The sequence below is a fragment of the Canis aureus genome, chromosome 5 (genome assembly GCF_053574225.1).
Source record: "Canis aureus isolate CA01 chromosome 5, VMU_Caureus_v.1.0, whole genome shotgun sequence".
NCBI classification, from domain to species: domain Eukaryota; kingdom Metazoa; phylum Chordata; class Mammalia; order Carnivora; family Canidae; genus Canis; species Canis aureus.
The window spans coordinates 36280875-36299112 of NC_135615.1; the positions used below are offsets into that span (position 1 = coordinate 36280875).

An 18238-nucleotide genomic window follows, 5' to 3' on the forward strand; every position below is an offset into this window, starting at 1 on the left:
GTTTCCTTTTCCAGAAAAAGTACAGGATTAAAGGAGATAAGGTCCAGGATCCTTTCCGTGACAAGCCTTAGATGGCAAAAAACATTTTGAGTAAAACACATTTATAAGCAACTGTTTGAAGAGAGAAATCCAAATCCTTCTGATAACAATTTTATTTGGAAAATTTTACGGACTCTTCTTTTTTTTGACAAGTCCTTCAAGAAAAGGGGAATAGAGGGAGGGCTGGGAGTTAAAGCCCTGAGTTAAAGCATTGCTATGAAACTAACTCTGAGTACGTAAATATTGCGACCTTTTAAAGTATGGGATCGAGTAAGTGGCCTAAAAACACTGGGTGGACTTGAAGTCTTCCAAAGCAAATGAAGTTTTAGAATTACAAATGCCTCAGCTCGAGCAAGCTCCCCGAAGGAGCTCCAATTTGAAATGCTATGGAACTTCAGGCCTTGCTATGGAACTGAAGGATCCACACAACGAAAAGGCTCTGGCGCTCAGAACCAGAAGACCCGCCAGCCACCGGCCCGCCAGCCTTATCCAGACTAGCCCAACCGGCTCTTACCCAGAGAGAGCTGCTCGCCTCCCGCCAGCCTACGACCTAGACCCGCCTTAGGACTCTGGGAAATCACTCCCCAGTTCCCTGGGGCCTCTTCCCTTCCTCAGGATTCGAGCCTCATTTGATATTCTTATCCACAGTCCCCTTAGCTTCCCAAACAGAAGACTCGGGCAGGTCAGGACCCTCTTTTACCTTCTTCAACTCCAGATCCACGGGAGCCGCCATCTTGGTTCACTCGGTGCGCCTGCGCAGCCGGAGTCAGAAAGAGGGTGGGGGAGGGGCGCGCCTCCTTCTGCGCCTGCGCATGAGTCGGACCAGCAGGGCTTCTAGAAATACTAGGGACGCAGGTTACGTCTTCCTCCACGTGACTTATCAGGCTTGGCACACAGATTTTGAGTGTGGTTTTAAGCACTTTGACAAATAGCTTAGTTTGTGCTCGTTGAATAGAGTTGTATGTAGATAAGGCCAAAACATCTTCAGGCATTCATTACTTCAACGAGTCCCTGTGCTCTCGGGGAAATCCGAGAATCAGCCTACACCTCAAGAATGCCAGTATGGAGAAATCCAGAAGTTTTAGTACGCGTTCTTCCAAAGAATGTATTTCTACTGAAATCTGGTGGAAGACTTTCTAGGCACAGTGGTTCTGGAGAGGCCAAATAAATTTGTTAAAAGAATACAGATTCTCTGGGGGGTACCTGGGTGATACAGTCAGGTGAGGGTCCAACTGGGTTTCTGCTTGGGTGGTGATCTCAGGGTTCTGAAATTGAGCCCTGAGTTGGACTCCACGCTCAGCAAGAAGTCTGCTTCAGATTCTTCCTCTGCCCCTACCCCCTGTGAGAGTGCTTTCTCTCTCAAATAAATAAATCTTACTAAAAAAAAAGAATATAGATTCTCTGGTCCTCATCCCAAACTTAATGACTTAAAATCTTTGAGACGGAGGCTTGGAATTTTGTGTTTACACAAACACAAAATGACCTGATGACCTGATGTAAGTCTACCTGCAGACTACATTTTGAGGATCTGCTGTAAAAGACCTGGCAGCTGAACCAGAAGAATGACTAGTAGTTAGACTTTTAGAAACTAGAGATGGAGGTGTTGCCTACATTAAAAATTTGAGAGGGAAGGGAAAGGGCAGGAAATTTGGAGCCAGCCAGATCTGAATTCAAAGCTTGCTCTACCTGGAGCCTAGGTCTGTCTGGTTCCACTTCAATAGCTGTGTGACAATAGAGTTTGCATCTTCATTTATTTTTTAAAAAGATTTTATTTATTCATGACAGACAGAGAGAGGGGCAGAGACACAGGCAGAGGTAGGGAGAAGCAGGCTCCATGCAGGGAGCCCAATGTGGGACTCGATCCCACATCTCCAGGATCAGGCCCTAGGCAGAAGGCAGTGCTAAACCGCTGAGCCCCCTGGGCTGCCCCTGCATCTTCATTTAATTGGAGAGTAACAATATTGACCTCACAGTGTCATTGTAGGGAATAAGTAAGACCAAGAAAAGCTCCAAGCATAGCACTGTGCTCACAGTAGGTACTCAATAGTTAAGTTAATGTAGTTAGCATTATTTTTTTTTTTTTGTAGTTAGCATTATTATGTTTGTCTTTCAAGTTCTAGGAAGCAGGCCACCTCTTCCAATATCTTTTTGCTTTTTTGTATCACTCATCACGCAGACCAAAAATAATCTTTCCTCTGAACTCTCTCCAAGGCTACATCCATTACTTTCTCAGGTACATGATACTTCCTACCTGGAAAAAAAAAAAAATTCAGGGGCACCTGGGTGGTTCAGTTGAGCATCTGACTCTTGGTATAGGCTCAGGTCATGATCTTGCCTTTGTGGGATTGAGCCCTGAGTAGGGCTCTTATCTCAGCACAGAGTCTACTCCAGATTCTCTCTCCCTCTCCCTCTTTGCCCCTCCCTCCAGCTAATACTTGCTCTCTCTTCCTAAAATAAATAAAATATTGAAAAAAAGTTCTTAGCAAACTGTAAGCTCCTTGAAATAAAGAACTATGAAATAATGGCTCTCCCACTTATACCCAGGACGCCTATCACAGTACCTCACAGGGAAAAAATACAAAATAAACAGTAAGAATGAATTCTTCAGAAGAAAATTTGTCATTTCGCTCTAATTTGGTAAAGAAAGAAAGGCCTGGGGCAGCCCAGGTGGCTCAGCGGTTTGGCGCCTGCCTTTGGCCCAGGGTGTGATCCTGGAGACCCAGGATCGAGTCCCACGTCGGGCTCCCTGCGTGGAGCCTGCTTCTCCCTCTGCCTGTGTCTGTGCCTCTCTCTCACTCTGTGTCTCTCTCATGAATAAATAAAGAAAATCTTTTAAAAAAAGAAAAGAAAAGCCTAATTCTACACTGAGACCTTCTTAGAACTTCATTATAGATAATAAATAAAATAATTACTGAATATTAAAATTCAAAGAAAGTCTCAGACACTTTCCTGTACATTACCTCATGAGATTTTAAAACACTCCTCATAGAGACATATGTAAAGTAAAAGTTAGAAGCATAGGCTAAGGTATCAGACAACTTGGGTTCAAGTACTTCCTGCACGACTTAAGAGCAGTGTGACCTTAGGAAAGAATCTTCTCTCAATTTTTCTGATCATTGTTCCTTTTGCATACCACTCTTTCCTTCTGAGTTCAATTTTCTTATTGACGAAGTAAATCCTTTAGTAGATTCTTTCAGGAAGAGGCTTAGAGAATAAACTCTTGGCCTTTATGTTATGGGTTTGACTGTGTCCCCCTAAAAAAGATGAGTTGAAGTAAATCCAAACGTCATCTGTTTGGAAATCAAATCTTTATATTGGTAATCAACCTTAAAGTAAGGTTGTTGAGCTGGCCCTAAACCATTATGTCTTAGTCCTTCAGACTGCTATAATAAAATATCACAGACTGGGTGGCTTATAAACAGCTAACGTTTATTTCTTATAGTTCTGGAGAGTGGAAATTCAAGATCAGGGTGCCAGCACAGTTGGATGAGGGTCTTATTCTGGATTACAGACCTCTGACCTCTTTCTCTGTGTTCTCACGAGAAAAGGTGAAGGATCTCAGTGAGGTCTCTTTTATGAGAACATCAATCCTATTCATAAGGGTTTCTTTCTCATGACTTAAGCACCCCCCAATAGCCCCACCTCCTAATGCCATAATCTTTGTGAGTTAGGATTTCAACAAATGAAGTTTGGGGGTGCACAAACATTTATACCATAACACAATGACTGGTGTCCTTATAAAAAGGGGGACTTTAGACACAGACATAGACATGTACAGAAAGAGGACTGTGTAAAGAGGTAGGAAAATGCCATGTGAAGATTATAGTTATGCTTCTGGCTCTCAGAAGCTGGAAAAGGCAAGAAATCCTCTATAGCTTATAGAGGGATAATGACAGTGTCAAAATCTTGATTTCAGTCATCTAACCTCTAGAACTATGAGAAAATAATTTCTGTTGTTCTAAGCTACCCAGTTTGTAGTATTTAGTTATGGTAGCCATTTGAAAGTAAAATACTTTGTATATGTAAAATTGTCTTAATTTCACCCTTCATTTTGAATGACAGATTAAATGTGTACAGAATTACAGATTCACAATTATTAGGCATTTTTCCATAGTCTTCTGGCTTTTACATACTAATAAAAAGTCCTGTCAGGCTGCTTTTCATGATTTTTTTAGAAATTTGTCTTTTCTTTGGTGTCTTTTTAGACATTCACTTTGTTCTAAGTTCTGCCCTTCTACCCATGGGGGTGTGTGTGTGTGTGTGTGTGTGTGTGTGTGTTTTATTTTTCCTGTTTGGGACATTGTATACTTCTTTAATCTGAGGATTTATGTTAATCCTGAAAAAATGTTCAACCAGTAATTCATGGAATATTGGTTTTCCAGCATTGTCTGTCATTATTCCTAACTAGAACTCCCATTAGAAATATGTTGAATCATCCATATCTCCTAGCCTCCATTTTATACTATCTATCTCCTCATGCTGAATCTTGGGTGATTTATTCAATTTTCTCCACTAAGTTACTAACTCTCTCTTCAGCTATGTCCAGTTTACTATTTAAGCCCTTCCTTGGGGTTTTATTTGAATAACTATAATCTTTAATTCTTAAAATTCTATTTGACCCTTTCATGACAAAAACACTTAACCAACTAGGAATAGAATGAAACGACTTTAACATAATGAAAACCACATATAAAAAACCCATAGTGAACATCATATTCAATGGTAAAATACTAAAAGCTTTTCCACTAAAATCAGGAACAAGGCAAGGATGCCCACTTTCACCACTTCTAGTAGTGGATGTCCTAGCCAATTCAGGCAAGCAAGAAAAGAAATAGAAGGCATCCAAATTGGAAAAGAATTAGTAAAATTATCTCTGTTCACAGATGAAACAACCTCATAATTTGAAAATCCTGAGGTTTACACAAAAAAATTGTTAGAACTCATAAATGTATTCAGCAAAGTATAAGGATACAAAGTCAGCACGCAAAAATCATTTGCATTTTTACACACTAGCAATAAATAATCTAAAAAGGAAATTAAGAAAACAATTGCATTCACGATGGCATCAGAAAAAAATTACTCACAAATAACATAACAAAGGAAATGAAAGATTTGTGCAATGAAAACGACAAGATGTTGCAGATGGAAATTTAAAAAGGCACAAATAAATAGAAAGACATTCTGTGTTCATGGATTAGATAATTTAATATTGTTAAAATATCAATCCTACCTAAAGTGATGTATAGATTTAATGCCATCCCTATCATAGTCCCAACAACTTTTTTGCAAAAATAGATACACCCTCCTGAAAAGCATATGAAATCTCAAGGAACCCTGAATAACCAAAGCAACCTTGAAAAAGAAGAGCAGAGCTGAGAATTCACACTTTCTGTATTCAAACTTTATTACAAAACTACAGTAATCAAAACAGTATGATATTGGCATAAAGACAGACATGACTACAAACGGAATACAAAGGAGAGCTCAGTAGGGTGTCTGGGTGTGCAGTCAATTAAGCATCTAACTCTCGGTTTCAGCTCAGGTCATAATCTCAGGGTTGTAATCCCAGGGATGTGGGATTGATCCTCTTGTTTAGCCCCAAATCGGGCTCCACACTCAGCTAGGACTCTGCTTAGAATTCCCTCACCCCCCCTCCCGCAGATCCTCCCCCTGTACTCTTTTTCGCACTCTCTTTCTCTCTTTAAATCAATAAATCAAGCTTAAAAAAAAAAAAGAGAGAGAGGGTAGCCCCGGTGGCTCAGCGGTTTAGCACCGCCTTCAGCCCATGATCCTGGGCATGATCCTGGAGACCCAGAATCAAATCCCATGTCAAGCTCCCTGCATGGAGCCTGCTTCTCCCTCTGCCTCTGTCTGTGCCTCTCTCTCTGTATCTCTCATGAATAAATAAATAAAAATCTTAAAAAGAGAGAGAGAAAGCCCAGAAATAAATCCTCAATATATAGTCTGATTTTTTTCCCACAAATGTGCCAAGACCATTAAATGGGGGAAAGATCAGTCTTTTCAACAAATTATACTGGGAAAAATATATAATGATACAAGCCTACCTAAAGAAATAAGAAAAACTCAAACAATGTAACCTTACACCTAAAGGAACTCAAAAAAGAACAAAGAAAGCCCAGGATGGAAGGAAATAACAGAAGGAAGGAAATATTAGGGTCAGAGCAGAAATAAATGACAGACAGGTGCCTGGCTGGCTCAGTTGGAACAGTGTGCAACTCTTGATCTTGGGGTCATGAGTTCAAGCCCTATGGTAGGCATAGGGTTTACTTTAAAATAATAATAATATAAAATTAAAAAAATAAAATAAATAAAATAATAATAATAATGATAGTTTTCTTAAGAAATAAATGACAGAGTGACAGAGACCAAAAGAAAAAATTAATGAAATCAAGAGCTGGTTTTTTAAAAAGACAAACAAACTTGATAAATCCTTAGTCAGACTCATCAAGGGAAAAAAGAGAAAAGACCCAAATAAATAAAATCAGAAACAGAAGAAGAGAAGTAACAACTGACACCATAGAAATATGAAGGATAATAAGAAGTGCTGTGAAAAATTATATGCCAATAAATAGGAAAAATCTATAAGAAATGGATAAATTCCTAAAATCATAGTCTTCCAAAATTGAATCAAAAAGAAATGTAACATCAGAACAGACAAATAATTAGTAATAAAACTGAATCAGTAAGAAAAAACTACCAAAAAATAAAAGTCCAGGACCAGATGGACTCACAAATGAATTCTACCAAACATTTATTTAAAAAAAAATATTTTGTTTATTTATTTATGAGACAGAGAGAGAGAGAGAGAGAGAGAGAGGCAGAGACACAGGCAGAGAACGAAGCAGATTCCATGGAGGGAGCCCAATGCGGGACTGGATCCCGGGATCCCAGGATCACGCCATGAACCGAAGGCGGGAGCTAAAGCACTGAGCCACCCAAGCATTCCTCTACCAAACATTTAAAGAAGTTAATACCTATTCTTTTCAAACTATTCCTGAAAATAGAAGAGGAAGGAAAGCCTCCAAATACATTCTTTCTCTTTTTTCCCCTTTCCCTCCTCCTTTTTATGTGTATGCTGTCATATACCTTTTTTCGTACCTTTTAAAATCATAACTCTCTATAGAGGATACTGGAAAAAATTGATATCTACATGTGGAAGGATGAAGTTAAACCCTTACTATGCACAATGTACAAATATTAACTCAAAATAGATCAAAGATCTAAATGTAGGAGGGGAACCTAGAGGCTCAGTCAATTAAACATCTGCCTTCAGCTTAGGTAATAATCCCAGGGTCCTGAAATTGATCCCTGCGTCAGGTTCTCAGCTCAGTGGGAGCCTGCTTCTCCCCACTTCATCCTCCATTTATGCTCTTACTCTCGCTCTCTCAGATAAATAAAATCTCTTTAGAAACAAAATCAGGGACACCTGGGTGGCTCAGTGGTTGAGTGTCTGCCTTCAGCTCAAGGTATGATCCTGGAGTCCTGGGATCGAGTCCCACATCGGGCTCACTGCATGGAGCCTGCTTCTCCCTCTGCCTATGTTTCTGCCTCTTTCTCTCTGTCTTTCATGGAAAAAAGAAAGGAAAGAGAAGAAAGAAAGAAAGAAAGAAAGAAAGAAAGAAAGAAAGAAAGAAAGAAAGAAAGAAAGAAAGAAAGAAAGAAAGAAAGAAAGAAAAGGAAAGAAAAGAAAAGAAATCCAAAGACATAAATGTAGGAGCTAAACTGTAAAATTGGAGAAATCTTTCTGACATTGGATTTAGTAATGATTTTATGGAAATGACACCAAAAGCACAGACAACAGAAGAAAAGTAGATAAGTTGGATTTCACAAATTAAAAACTTTTAAGCATGAAAGGACACTATTCTTTTAAAGATTTTATTTATTTATTCATGAGAAATACAGAGAGAGAGAGAGGCAGACATAGGGAGAGAGAGAGAAGCAGGCTCCACTCAGGGAGCCCGATGTGGGACTCAATCCCAGGACTCCAGGATCATGCCCTGTGCAGAAGGCAGGCGCTCAACCGCTGAGCCACCCAGGTGTCCCAAAAGGACACTATTAAGAAAGAAAAGACAACCCATGGAATGGGAGAAAATATGTGCAAATTATGTGAATAGTAAGGAATTAGTATCTAAAATATATAAAGGACTACAATTAAACAATGAAAATGTAAACAACTCAATTAAAAATGGGCAAAGAGGCTGGGCAGTCCCAGTGGCTCAGCAGTTTAGCACCGCCTTCAGCCCAGGGTGTGGTCCTGGAGACCCGAGATTGAGTCCCGCATCTGGTTCCCTCCATGGAGCCTGCTTCTCCCTCTGCCTGTGTGTGTGTGTGTGTGTGTGTGTGTGTGTGTGTGTGTGTGTCTATGAATAGATAAATAAAATCTCTTTAAAAAATGGACAAAGAGGGATGCCTGGCTGGCTCAGTGGTTGAGCGTTTGCTTTCAGCTCAGCTCCTGCATGGAGCCTGCTTCTCCCTCTGCTTCTCTCTGTGTGTGTCTCTCATGAATAAATAAAATGTTAAAAATAATAAAATAAAATAATTTTTTTAAATGGGAAAGGATTTGAATAGACATTTCTCCAAGAAAGATGAATACATGGGAGGATCCTCAACATCACTAATCATTAGGGAAATGCAAATCAAAACAATGAGATACCACTTCACAACCATTAGGATGGCTATTAATAAAAACAAAAACAATATATAAAATAACAAGTATTGACTAGATGTGGAGAAATCAAAACCCTGTGTTTTGCTGGTGGGAATGTAAATGGTGCAGCAGCTCTGAAAAACAGTATAGTGCTTCCTCAAAAAAGTAAAAAAAAGAATTACCATATGACCTAGCAATCCTACTTCTAGGTGCATCCCCAAAAGAATCCAAGTGAGTACTAAAGCAGATATGGATACACTTATGTTCATAGCAGCAAACTCACAATAGCCAAAATGTAGAAGCAATCCAAGTGTAATTTATCTGTTATAAATGAATAAACAGTATGTGGCATATATGTACAATGGAATAGTATTCAGCCTTTAAAAGAAATGAAATTCTAACACACGCTACAACATGGATGAATTTAGGGCATAATGCTAAGTGAAATAAGCCAGTCGCAAAAAGTAATGCTATATGATTTCACTTACATGAGGGACCTAGAGCAGTCAAAATCATAAAGACACAAAGTAAGATGGTGGTTGCCAGGAAGTGAGGAGAAGGGGAGGAGTGGAAAGTCATTCCTTAACAGGTACTGTACAGATTTCAGTTTTACAAGATGAAAGGACTTCTGGAGATGGATGTTGGTGATGGTAGTAGAACATTATAAATTTATTTAATAACACTGAACTTTATACTTGAAAATGGTTAAGATGGTGAATTTTATGCTATGTGTATTTGACCACATACAAAATGGAAAAAAATTTACTTGTTCCTTTTTCAAATCTACATGCTCTTTCTTTTTCATACTGGTATGTAATGATACAGTCTTGTCTAATAGAACGTAGTAAATATAATTATTTAAAAATTTCTTAACAATGTATTATAAGTTTTTGGCTTGTGAATTCTTTCACTAGGAGTATTGCTGACCTTTTTTTTTTTTTTTTTTTTTTTGCTGACCTTTTTTTTGACAGTTGATTTTCTCCTGTGATTCATGAGGTGTTTTTTTGTTTTTGTTTTAAGATTTTATTTATTTATTTTAAAGATTTTATTTATTTATTTTTCTTTTTTTTAATTTTTATTTATTTATGATAGTCACAGGAAGAGAGAGAGAGGCAGAGACATAGGCAGAGGGAGAAGCAGGCTCCATGCACCGGGAGCCCGACGTGGGACTCGATCCCGGGTGTTTCAGGATCACGCCCTGGGCTAAAGGCAGGCACTAAACCGCTGCGCCAACCAGGGATCCCTAAGATTTTATTTATTCGGGATGCCTAGTTGGCTCAGCAGTTTGGTGCCTGCCTTTGGCCCAGGGCGTGATCCTGGAGACCCGGGATCGAGTCCCATGTCGGGCTCCCTACATGGAGCCTGCTTCTCTCTCTCTGCCTCTCTCTGCCTGTGCCTCTGCCCCTCTCTCTGTGTCTCTCATGAATAAATTTTAAAAACGTTAAAAATTTTTATTTATTCATGAGAAACAGAAAGAGAGGAAGAGACATAGGCAGAGGGAGAAGCAGGCTCCCCACAAGGGGCCTGATCCAGAGTTGATCCCAGCCCCGGGATCACACGCTGAGCGAAGGCAGATGCCCAACTGCTGAGCCACCCGGCAGTTTTGGGCTAACAGTTTGTCTTCAGTGTCTAGCATGTCCTGAGCAGTAGAAATATGCCTAAGCATGGCCTCACATTCACTTCTATCAAAGCCCTATGAGATTCCAGACCAGTTTTTAATGTTAATTCTTTTTTTTTAAATGTTAATTCTTGACATACACGAGCAAAGCAAATCTGGGGAAAAATAAAACTTTCCCTGGGCATAAAATTGGCAGAATGTGATATATTTATAGGCTGGAAGCCATTATATGTTTCTCCCTTTCATTTGGGTCTTCAAGATAAATTATTTCCTTTCTCTCTCTGTAACTTCTTCTTCTTTTTTAAATCTTATTTATTTATTTCAGAGAGAGAGAGCACAAAGTGGGGGAAGGGACAGAGGGAAAGGAAGAAGCAGGCTCCCCTATGAGCAGGGAGCCTGACTCAGGGCTCGATCTCAGAACCTTAGGAGCTCATGACCTGAGCCGAAGGCAGAGGCTTACTGACTGAGCCACCCAGACACCCTCTCTCTGGAACTTCTAAAATGTCAGGAAGACGCTATGAAAATCCTGAAGGGTTTACAGTCCTTAGACACTTGCTACAGTGTCTAACCATGATGTGCTAGCTTCTACTGTTTTCACAGAACAAATAGACTTTACACTAAAGGCTTCACTAGTACAGAGATGTGCTCCTTCCAAGGTTGAATTAGTCCACAGTTGTGGAACTTAAAAAGGTGATTGATCATTCCTCCATTCCACCATTCCTATGGTGCATAGTCAATACACTTATTCATTCAACAAATATTTATTGAACATCTGTTAGACACTGATCTAGGCCTTTGGGATATAGCAAAAACAAGAGACAAACTCTCTGATCAGAAAGTTGGTGGCAAAGTGCAGGAGGGGGTTGAGCAGACCATGAAAGGTCTTTGCAAGCTACTGTCAGGTTAGAATATTATTCTGATGTGATTGGAAGGCACTAAATGAATTCAAACAGGGTATTGATCTGATCTGAAGAGAGTGATATGATCCCATTTGAAAGAAATTATTGTAGGTGCTAGATGGAGAATGGATTGGAAGAAACAAGAGTGGAAACAAAGAGCCCAATTAGGAGACAGTAAAAGTGGCACAAGAGAGATGGTAGTGGTGTGAGTGAGGGTGATAGCAACCTAAAGGTAGAAGTAGATGAACTCAGGTAGAGGTTACTGAACTTGGTGAAGGAATGGATTAGGGTCAGGGGGGTGGCAGTGAAAGAAAAAGAAAAACCAAAGATTATATATATATGGCATCTTTCTTTCTTTTTTTAAGATTTTATTCATGAGAGAGACAGAGACAGAGAGAGGCAGAGACACAGGCAGAGGGAGAGGCAGGCTCCCTGTGAGGAACCCAATGTGGGACTCAATCGGGGAACTCCGGGATCAGGACCTGAGCCAAAGGCTGACAGTCAACCACTGAGCTACCCAGGCATCCCCAAAGATCATTCCTAATCTCCAAATAAGTATGCTGAGTGGAAGAAGCCAGACAAAAGAAGAGAAACATACTATACAATTCCAAGTATATGGAATTCTAGAAAATGCAAATAAATCTGAAGTGGCAGAAAGAAGATCAGTAGTCAGAGAGAACTGGAAATGAGAGGACCTGGGGAGAAGATAGAAGAAAGGGATTACAAAAAGAAGAAGGAGGAGGAGGAGGAGGAGGAGGAGGAGGAGGGGAAGAAGGAGAAGGAGAAGGAGAAGGAGAAGAAAGGGACTACAAAGGAGTATTAGGTAGCTTTTGTAGTGATGGATATGTTTATTATCTTGATTGTGGGGAGTTTCCTGGCTGGAAACTTACCAAATTGCAAACTTTAACATATTCAGTATATTGCATGCCAGTCATACTTCAAGAAAGCTGTTTGGTTTGGTTTGGTTTTAAAAATCTATTTATTTATTTTAGAGAAAGAGAGAGAGCCCAAGTTGGGGCAGGGCAGAGTGAGAGAGAGCGAGAATTCCAATCAGGCTCCATGCTGATTGTGGAGCCCTATGCCAGGCTTGATCTCATCACCCTGAGATCATGACCTGAGCTGAAATCAAGTCGGGTGCCTAACCAACTGAGCCACCTAGGCATCTAAGAAGGTTGTTTTAAAAGGAAAATACGGTGTCCTAGGTTTTTGACCTGAGCAACTACTTGAATGGTAATGTCTTTCACTGAGAAGTGAAAATTAATTTTTATGATACCGCCTGCATGCCATTTCAAAGCATCTGTATAAGAAAAATAATAATAATCCTCCCTCCTTGTGAAGAGACTATATTAGTTAGAGTATAGGTGTAAATGTTATAACAGAGATCCAAAATGGCTGAAACAGGATAGAAGCTTATTTCTCTCTGTCACAGTTATCCAGACAGATGCAGTGTAGGATAAATATGTGAATTCCACAAGGCCAGAGTTCTCAGGCTCCTTCTATCTTATCCATATGATCCAAGATGACTCATCACCACCATGTCCATGGCCTACCTAGAAGGAAGGGGAAAAGGAAGGAGGAGACTCATTCACTGTCTTTAAAAAAGCCAAGTCCTAGAAATGGTAGATATGGTTCTGTTCATATCACATTGGCCCAAACAGAATCATATGGCCATTCCTGGCTTAGGAAAGCCTGGAAATGTAGCTAATTATTATGGGCAACTATGTGTCTAGTTAAGTTAAACACCAAATATCCTATTATTATGAAAGGAAAACAGAAGATGAATTTAGGGGGTGGAAATTAGCAGTTTCTGACATTAGAGTTTTTCAGCTTACAAAGCCATGTTCTATTCATCAGGTCGTTTGATCTTTGCAACTTTGTAAGATAGATAGACCTTCAAGGGTTCATTCAGTTTGAAAAGAACTTTAACAGTTTCAGAACATTTGCTGGCTGTAAGATCTAAGGAAAATTGCTTAATTTCCCAGAACCTCCATCTCTTTAACTATAAAATGGAGGTAATAGTATTTATGAGTTATCATGTGAATTAAATGAGATAATGCATGTAAAATTTCTGGTGTATAGTTGCACCTAATTAACAGTTGCTATTATTATGTGTCAAGTATTGCAAGAAGACAGATAAAGGGCAGTTCATAGTACAACAAGGTTCACAGATAAACAGAAAGTTATAAAAGAATATGAAAATTCTGCTATAGAGAGAGTAACTCCAGGAGCTGGAAAACACAGAGGAAAGTCTCCTAACCCAGGAGTCTTATAGGTTGGAGCCTTGTTTGGTTGCCAAGTATGGGAGGAGGGGGGGATGAGTCAACTAGGTGAAGGGGATTAAGAGGTATAGACTTCCAGTTATAAATAATTTACAGAGTTAAAAAGTATAATATTGAATATAGATATAGACAAACATTTATTATAAAAAGAAGTTCTTGGCAAAGAAGGGAGAAAGGGATTGTGCTAATATTCCTAGAAGAGACAAAGACACCAAGGTGAGAAGCTGGTGTCTTCAGGGAAATATTAGTCGTTTGGTGTGGCTGGACTACAGTAGCTTATTAACTATGAAGTGAAGGCCAGAGAGATGGATGGGGGCCAATGGCTGAGGGCCTTCCAAGTCAAGCTCAAAAGGTTGGGATCTCTCCTCATCCAGTCACTGAGTTCAATGGAGTGTTATATGCAGAGGAGTGACTGGTCGCATTTATGCTCCAGAAGATTGCCATGATTACTTCATGTGGAGTGATTCCCAGCAAGCAGAAGATGAGAAACTAGGTCAGAACTGAAGCAGCCATCCACATCAGGCAAAGGGCACACAATTAAGGCAGTGGAAAAAGAGGAAAGCCCCAGAGTTCATCTGCTCTTCAAAATTTCTGTCCTGTCTTGAGCAAGTTCTCTCTTAACTCCACTGTTTTTGTATCAGCTTCCTAGATAAACATCTTCTTTGATAACATTTCTGTATAAGGGTGACCAACCATCATGTTTTGCTCGAGACTGTACCAGTTTTTGCACTAAAAGTCCTGTTTTCTGGGAAACCCTTCGATCCCGGGCAGGCCAGGATAGTTGGTAGCCCAAGCTTTAGAGGTTTATGGAGAGGCAGTGTGGTTTAATGGTTAATAGCAAATTCTGGAAGAAAATTGTCTGGATTCAATTCCTAAGCCCTCTCCTGTATTAAGTACAGGACCTTGAGCAAGTTAATTCACTTCTCTGGAGCTCAGTTTCCCCACATGAAAAATGGGAGGATGCATGGTAGTGACCATATTATAGGATCATGGTGAAGACTACATAAGTTAATATACAAATATTTAAAATGGTGGCTGGAGCGTTCTATTTGTTATGAGCATTTTGAAATTAGAGCTGTTATAAACCTACCACCTTCTGGTTTATTTCAATTCTGTCCCACATATCCCCTTGCTCTGTCCTTTCTTGGATGCCTCCAGACCTTTCCCTTCAGCCTCTCAGTCATCCAAACTGAGGGTAGTTAGAAAAGGTAATTCTGTGACCCTGGAGACTCTCTGGCCTGTGGATAACCTCTGAGAAGATTAAATTGAATTAAAAAGAATTAAAGGTTTTTAAGACTCTCTCACAAGTGGGCTACTTCCTGATATCAAGAATGGGTAAGTCTCGCCTGTTACCTTTGAAAATGAATTCTGCACAGTGGCCTGCCTAGGAGTAGGATGGGATTGGGCGGGGCATTTGTAAAGCTTGTGTGGTAGTTCTGGGCCTGAGTGATCCTTTCCAAGCGACACATTTGCCAAGAAACTCTGAGGTAGCTCTTCTAGTTAACAAAGTTAGGTTTGGAGCAGGGACCTTTCTAGGAAAGAAAGGGGAACCTTAGCTGTGCCTACCAAATGAAACAGTCATTGGAAACTACAAGGAGAGGAAGTGACTTGTCATAAGCAGGAACTGGTGGTGGCTTTTCCCAGGCACCTTGCCACATCTGATTCAATCTGTTTATGAAAAGTCCAAAGAAAGTGAATGTTTTCAATCAGTCTGGTGATTTAAACCTGTGTAAGAGATGAGGCTGGGTAGCAGAGCATAACAAAATCTGGATGTAAAAAAAAAAAAAATCTGGATGTCTATCCCACAGCTCACCAGAGAAAGTGAGAGTGTGGAGCTGGCCACAGGTGAAAGCCAAGAACAGGAGATGTGCCCAAGAATAGAAAAAGAATAAAATCAGGGAAATCAAATCTAATGGAGGACCCATGCCTCCATCACCCTGGCTCACTCCAAGCAGAAAAAGTTCACGGTCCTTTAGAAGAGGAAGAGGAATACAATGGGGTTGGGTAGAAATCTGGACAAAACCCTGTATGCATTTTATAAATAGGCACCAAAAAGTACCAGTACAGAGAAGTTTTCCAACCTCAGAGCTGTACCTAAGATAAGGTGACTAACATTTTTCCCCAGAGTACATACACTTAGAAGCTCCAAACATTTTTATTTTAAGTAAGTTCCATGCCCAGCATTGAGCCCAATGCAGGGCTTGAACTCACAACCCCGAGATCAAGGCCTGAGCTAAGATCACGGGTCACATGCTTAACTGACTGAGCCACCCAAGTGCCTCTCCAAAAGCTTTTCTTATTTTAAAAGATGTATTAATTTATATTAGAGAGAAAGCATGCCTGTGAGTCATGGTGGGGGGCAGAAGGAGAGAGAATCTCAAGCAGACTCCTTGCTGAGCATGGAGCCCGATTAGGGGGCTCAATCTCATGACCCTGAGGCCACAACCTGAGCCTAAATCAAGAGTTGTACACTCAATCAACTGAGCCACCCAGGCACCCCTCCTCCAAGTTTTTAAACAAAAATTTCTTTTCATTGTAAGAAGCTAAAATTTTTAATATTTTTCTTTTATAAATCAGGACATAAATGAGTGTAGCACACAGTAAGCAAGAAACTTAGTTGAAATAGGAAGCCCCACATCTTCCACCTTGTTGCTAATACTCATAAATATCCAAAAGCAACTCCAGACTTACATTTAGGTTAGCTTCAACAGTGGAAAGAGCCTTTTTCCTTCATAGCTCCAGAAAGAGCCTCAGGATTGAATTTCCCTGACCCACTTGGGTAATTGCCCATTTTTATAACAATCACAATAGCCTGAAATATAGAATGCTCTGATTGATTAGGTGCATTCCTGGAAGGTGAGAGGTATCTTCTCATCCAAAAAGCACATGGACTGAAGGTGAGTAGAAAATGTCTTCTTTACAAAAGAATAAAGTATAATTATCAAAGGAAAAAGCAATTGGTGTCACAAAGAGAAAGAAAAAAAAAAACAGATGTCCAGTATTTCAATCCTCTCTCTGAACGAATAGGTCAATTCCATTTCAATGGGCATTTCAATAAGCTTCATGATTGTGAACCCATATTCTTCTCCAGATGGTGATGGTCAGGACCTCAAGGAAACAGGCCCGCATTGCACTGGAGTCCTTGGATCCAATGGACACTGAAGAATACCATCCTAAGGGACTGAATCTAAGATTTAATGTTGCTCAGAGACAATAAGACTGTCTCTCAGTTTCATTAAAGACAAATTATAACTGTGGATAAGGATGTGGAAGTTACCACTTCCTTTTGTCCCCTCAGCTAAGGTCAAATGCCTCAGCCTGGGTTTGGGAAGATGGCAAAGTGTGGTTGGCTATGGGTGAGTAGCCTCTGTGACCTCACAGGGCTTTGCCTTTCTGACCACAGTGATTAGTAGAATACCTAAGACATCACAAGCTGGAGTACTTCCCTCTGGAATACCAGAATCTGGAGGCAGAAGGCCATATAGAATTGTGAAACAAACTCTCCAAGAGACCCTATTAATCCATCCATTTGTGCTCTGCCATCTAAAGTAGATCCTGTATAAAATTTCCTGGAAAGAATCCTAGGCTAAAAGAGCTGGAAGGGATCTTTGAAGTCCTCTAGTCTACCACCTCCATATACAGTTGAGGAAAATGAGTCTCATAAAAAATTGACTTAGCAGGGATGTAGCAAATTGCATTCTAAGCTCAGAGTCTTGGAGTCCCTTCCAGAGTTCCTTCTACTCTATGTTGTGGCCTTTCTTGGATGGATTCCAGCAGTACTATTGAGTTTCAAATAGAAGGCTCCATTTGTCTTGGGAATATGGAACTCCTCTTTGTAGCCACTTACCTTCAATTGTGCTTAAACATCCAGATCTTGAAAAGGGCCCCAATCCCAGAGCACCAAGAGATGAGACAGAAAAAGCCCTGGGGCTCTTCTCCCTAGAAGCAAGAAGAACCTGGTCTTCTTTTAGACATGGACTATGAACTGGGAATTTTGGGTACTCTATAAATACACTAAGCTGTCTGGAATATCCTTGACAGTGTATACTAATTATTGTACCTATGAGGTGTTTTATTCTGGATCAGGATGAACACAATCACCTCAGCATCTTAACGGGGCTAATCACCCTCAAAAGGTTAAGAACCAACACACTAGGGATCCCTGGGTGGCGCAGTGGTTTAGCGCCTGCCTTTGGCCCAGGGCAGGATCCTGGAGACCCGGGATCGAATCCCACGTTGGGCTCCCGGTGCATGGAGCCTGCTTCTCCCTCTGCCTATGTCTCTGCCTCTCTCTCTCTCTCTCTCTGTGTGACTATCATAAATAAATAAAAGTTAAAAAAAAAAAAAAAAAAGAACCAGCACACTAAAGTGATCTTCCAAATGTGGTTTGACATCAGAATTTCCAAGGAAGCTTTAAAAGCACTGTTACCTGGGTCTTTACTGCAGATTCTCATTTCCTGGAGTGGTGGACTCAGTGGATCTGGGCTGGAGCCCAAAGAATCTGCATCTTTTAGAAGCTCCCAGGCTTAGCAGCTGTAGCTCTAGAAGAAAATATTAATGGAAACACTTTCTTGGAATTAAAAAGGAAAAATTACCTTAGGACTTATCACTTTGATGCCATTTTGATGTAAATGCCTCGGGTGTTTATGACAGAGAAATATTAGAATTCCTGGAAAGAAGGGAGAATTGGAACTCAAGAAGCCATAGAAAAAACGGGATTCAGAAAAAGGCTGAA

General features: G+C 40.2%; 1 protein-coding gene across 8 annotated transcripts in view; it reads right to left on the bottom strand.

Moving 5' to 3' along the window:
• The window catches only part of PFDN1 (prefoldin subunit 1), an 81074-nt gene extending 64239 nt beyond the window's left edge, over positions 1 to 16835 (bottom strand). The window contains exons 1-2 of one of the 8 annotated variants that reach the window (XM_077897491.1): positions 16195 to 16834; positions 740 to 1190 (exon numbers count right to left, since the gene is read on the bottom strand). In XM_077897491.1, the coding sequence (XP_077753617.1) occupies positions 740 to 772 (33 nt within the window). In that variant the 5' untranslated portion in view covers positions 773 to 1190; positions 16195 to 16834. Of the gene's footprint in view, positions 1 to 739; positions 1191 to 16194 lie in introns of all 8 variants that reach the window. The other 7 variants (XM_077897490.1, XM_077897493.1, XM_077897486.1 and 4 more) reach the window with 7 other exon arrangements.
• Positions 16836 to 18238: the final 1403 nt, after the last annotated feature.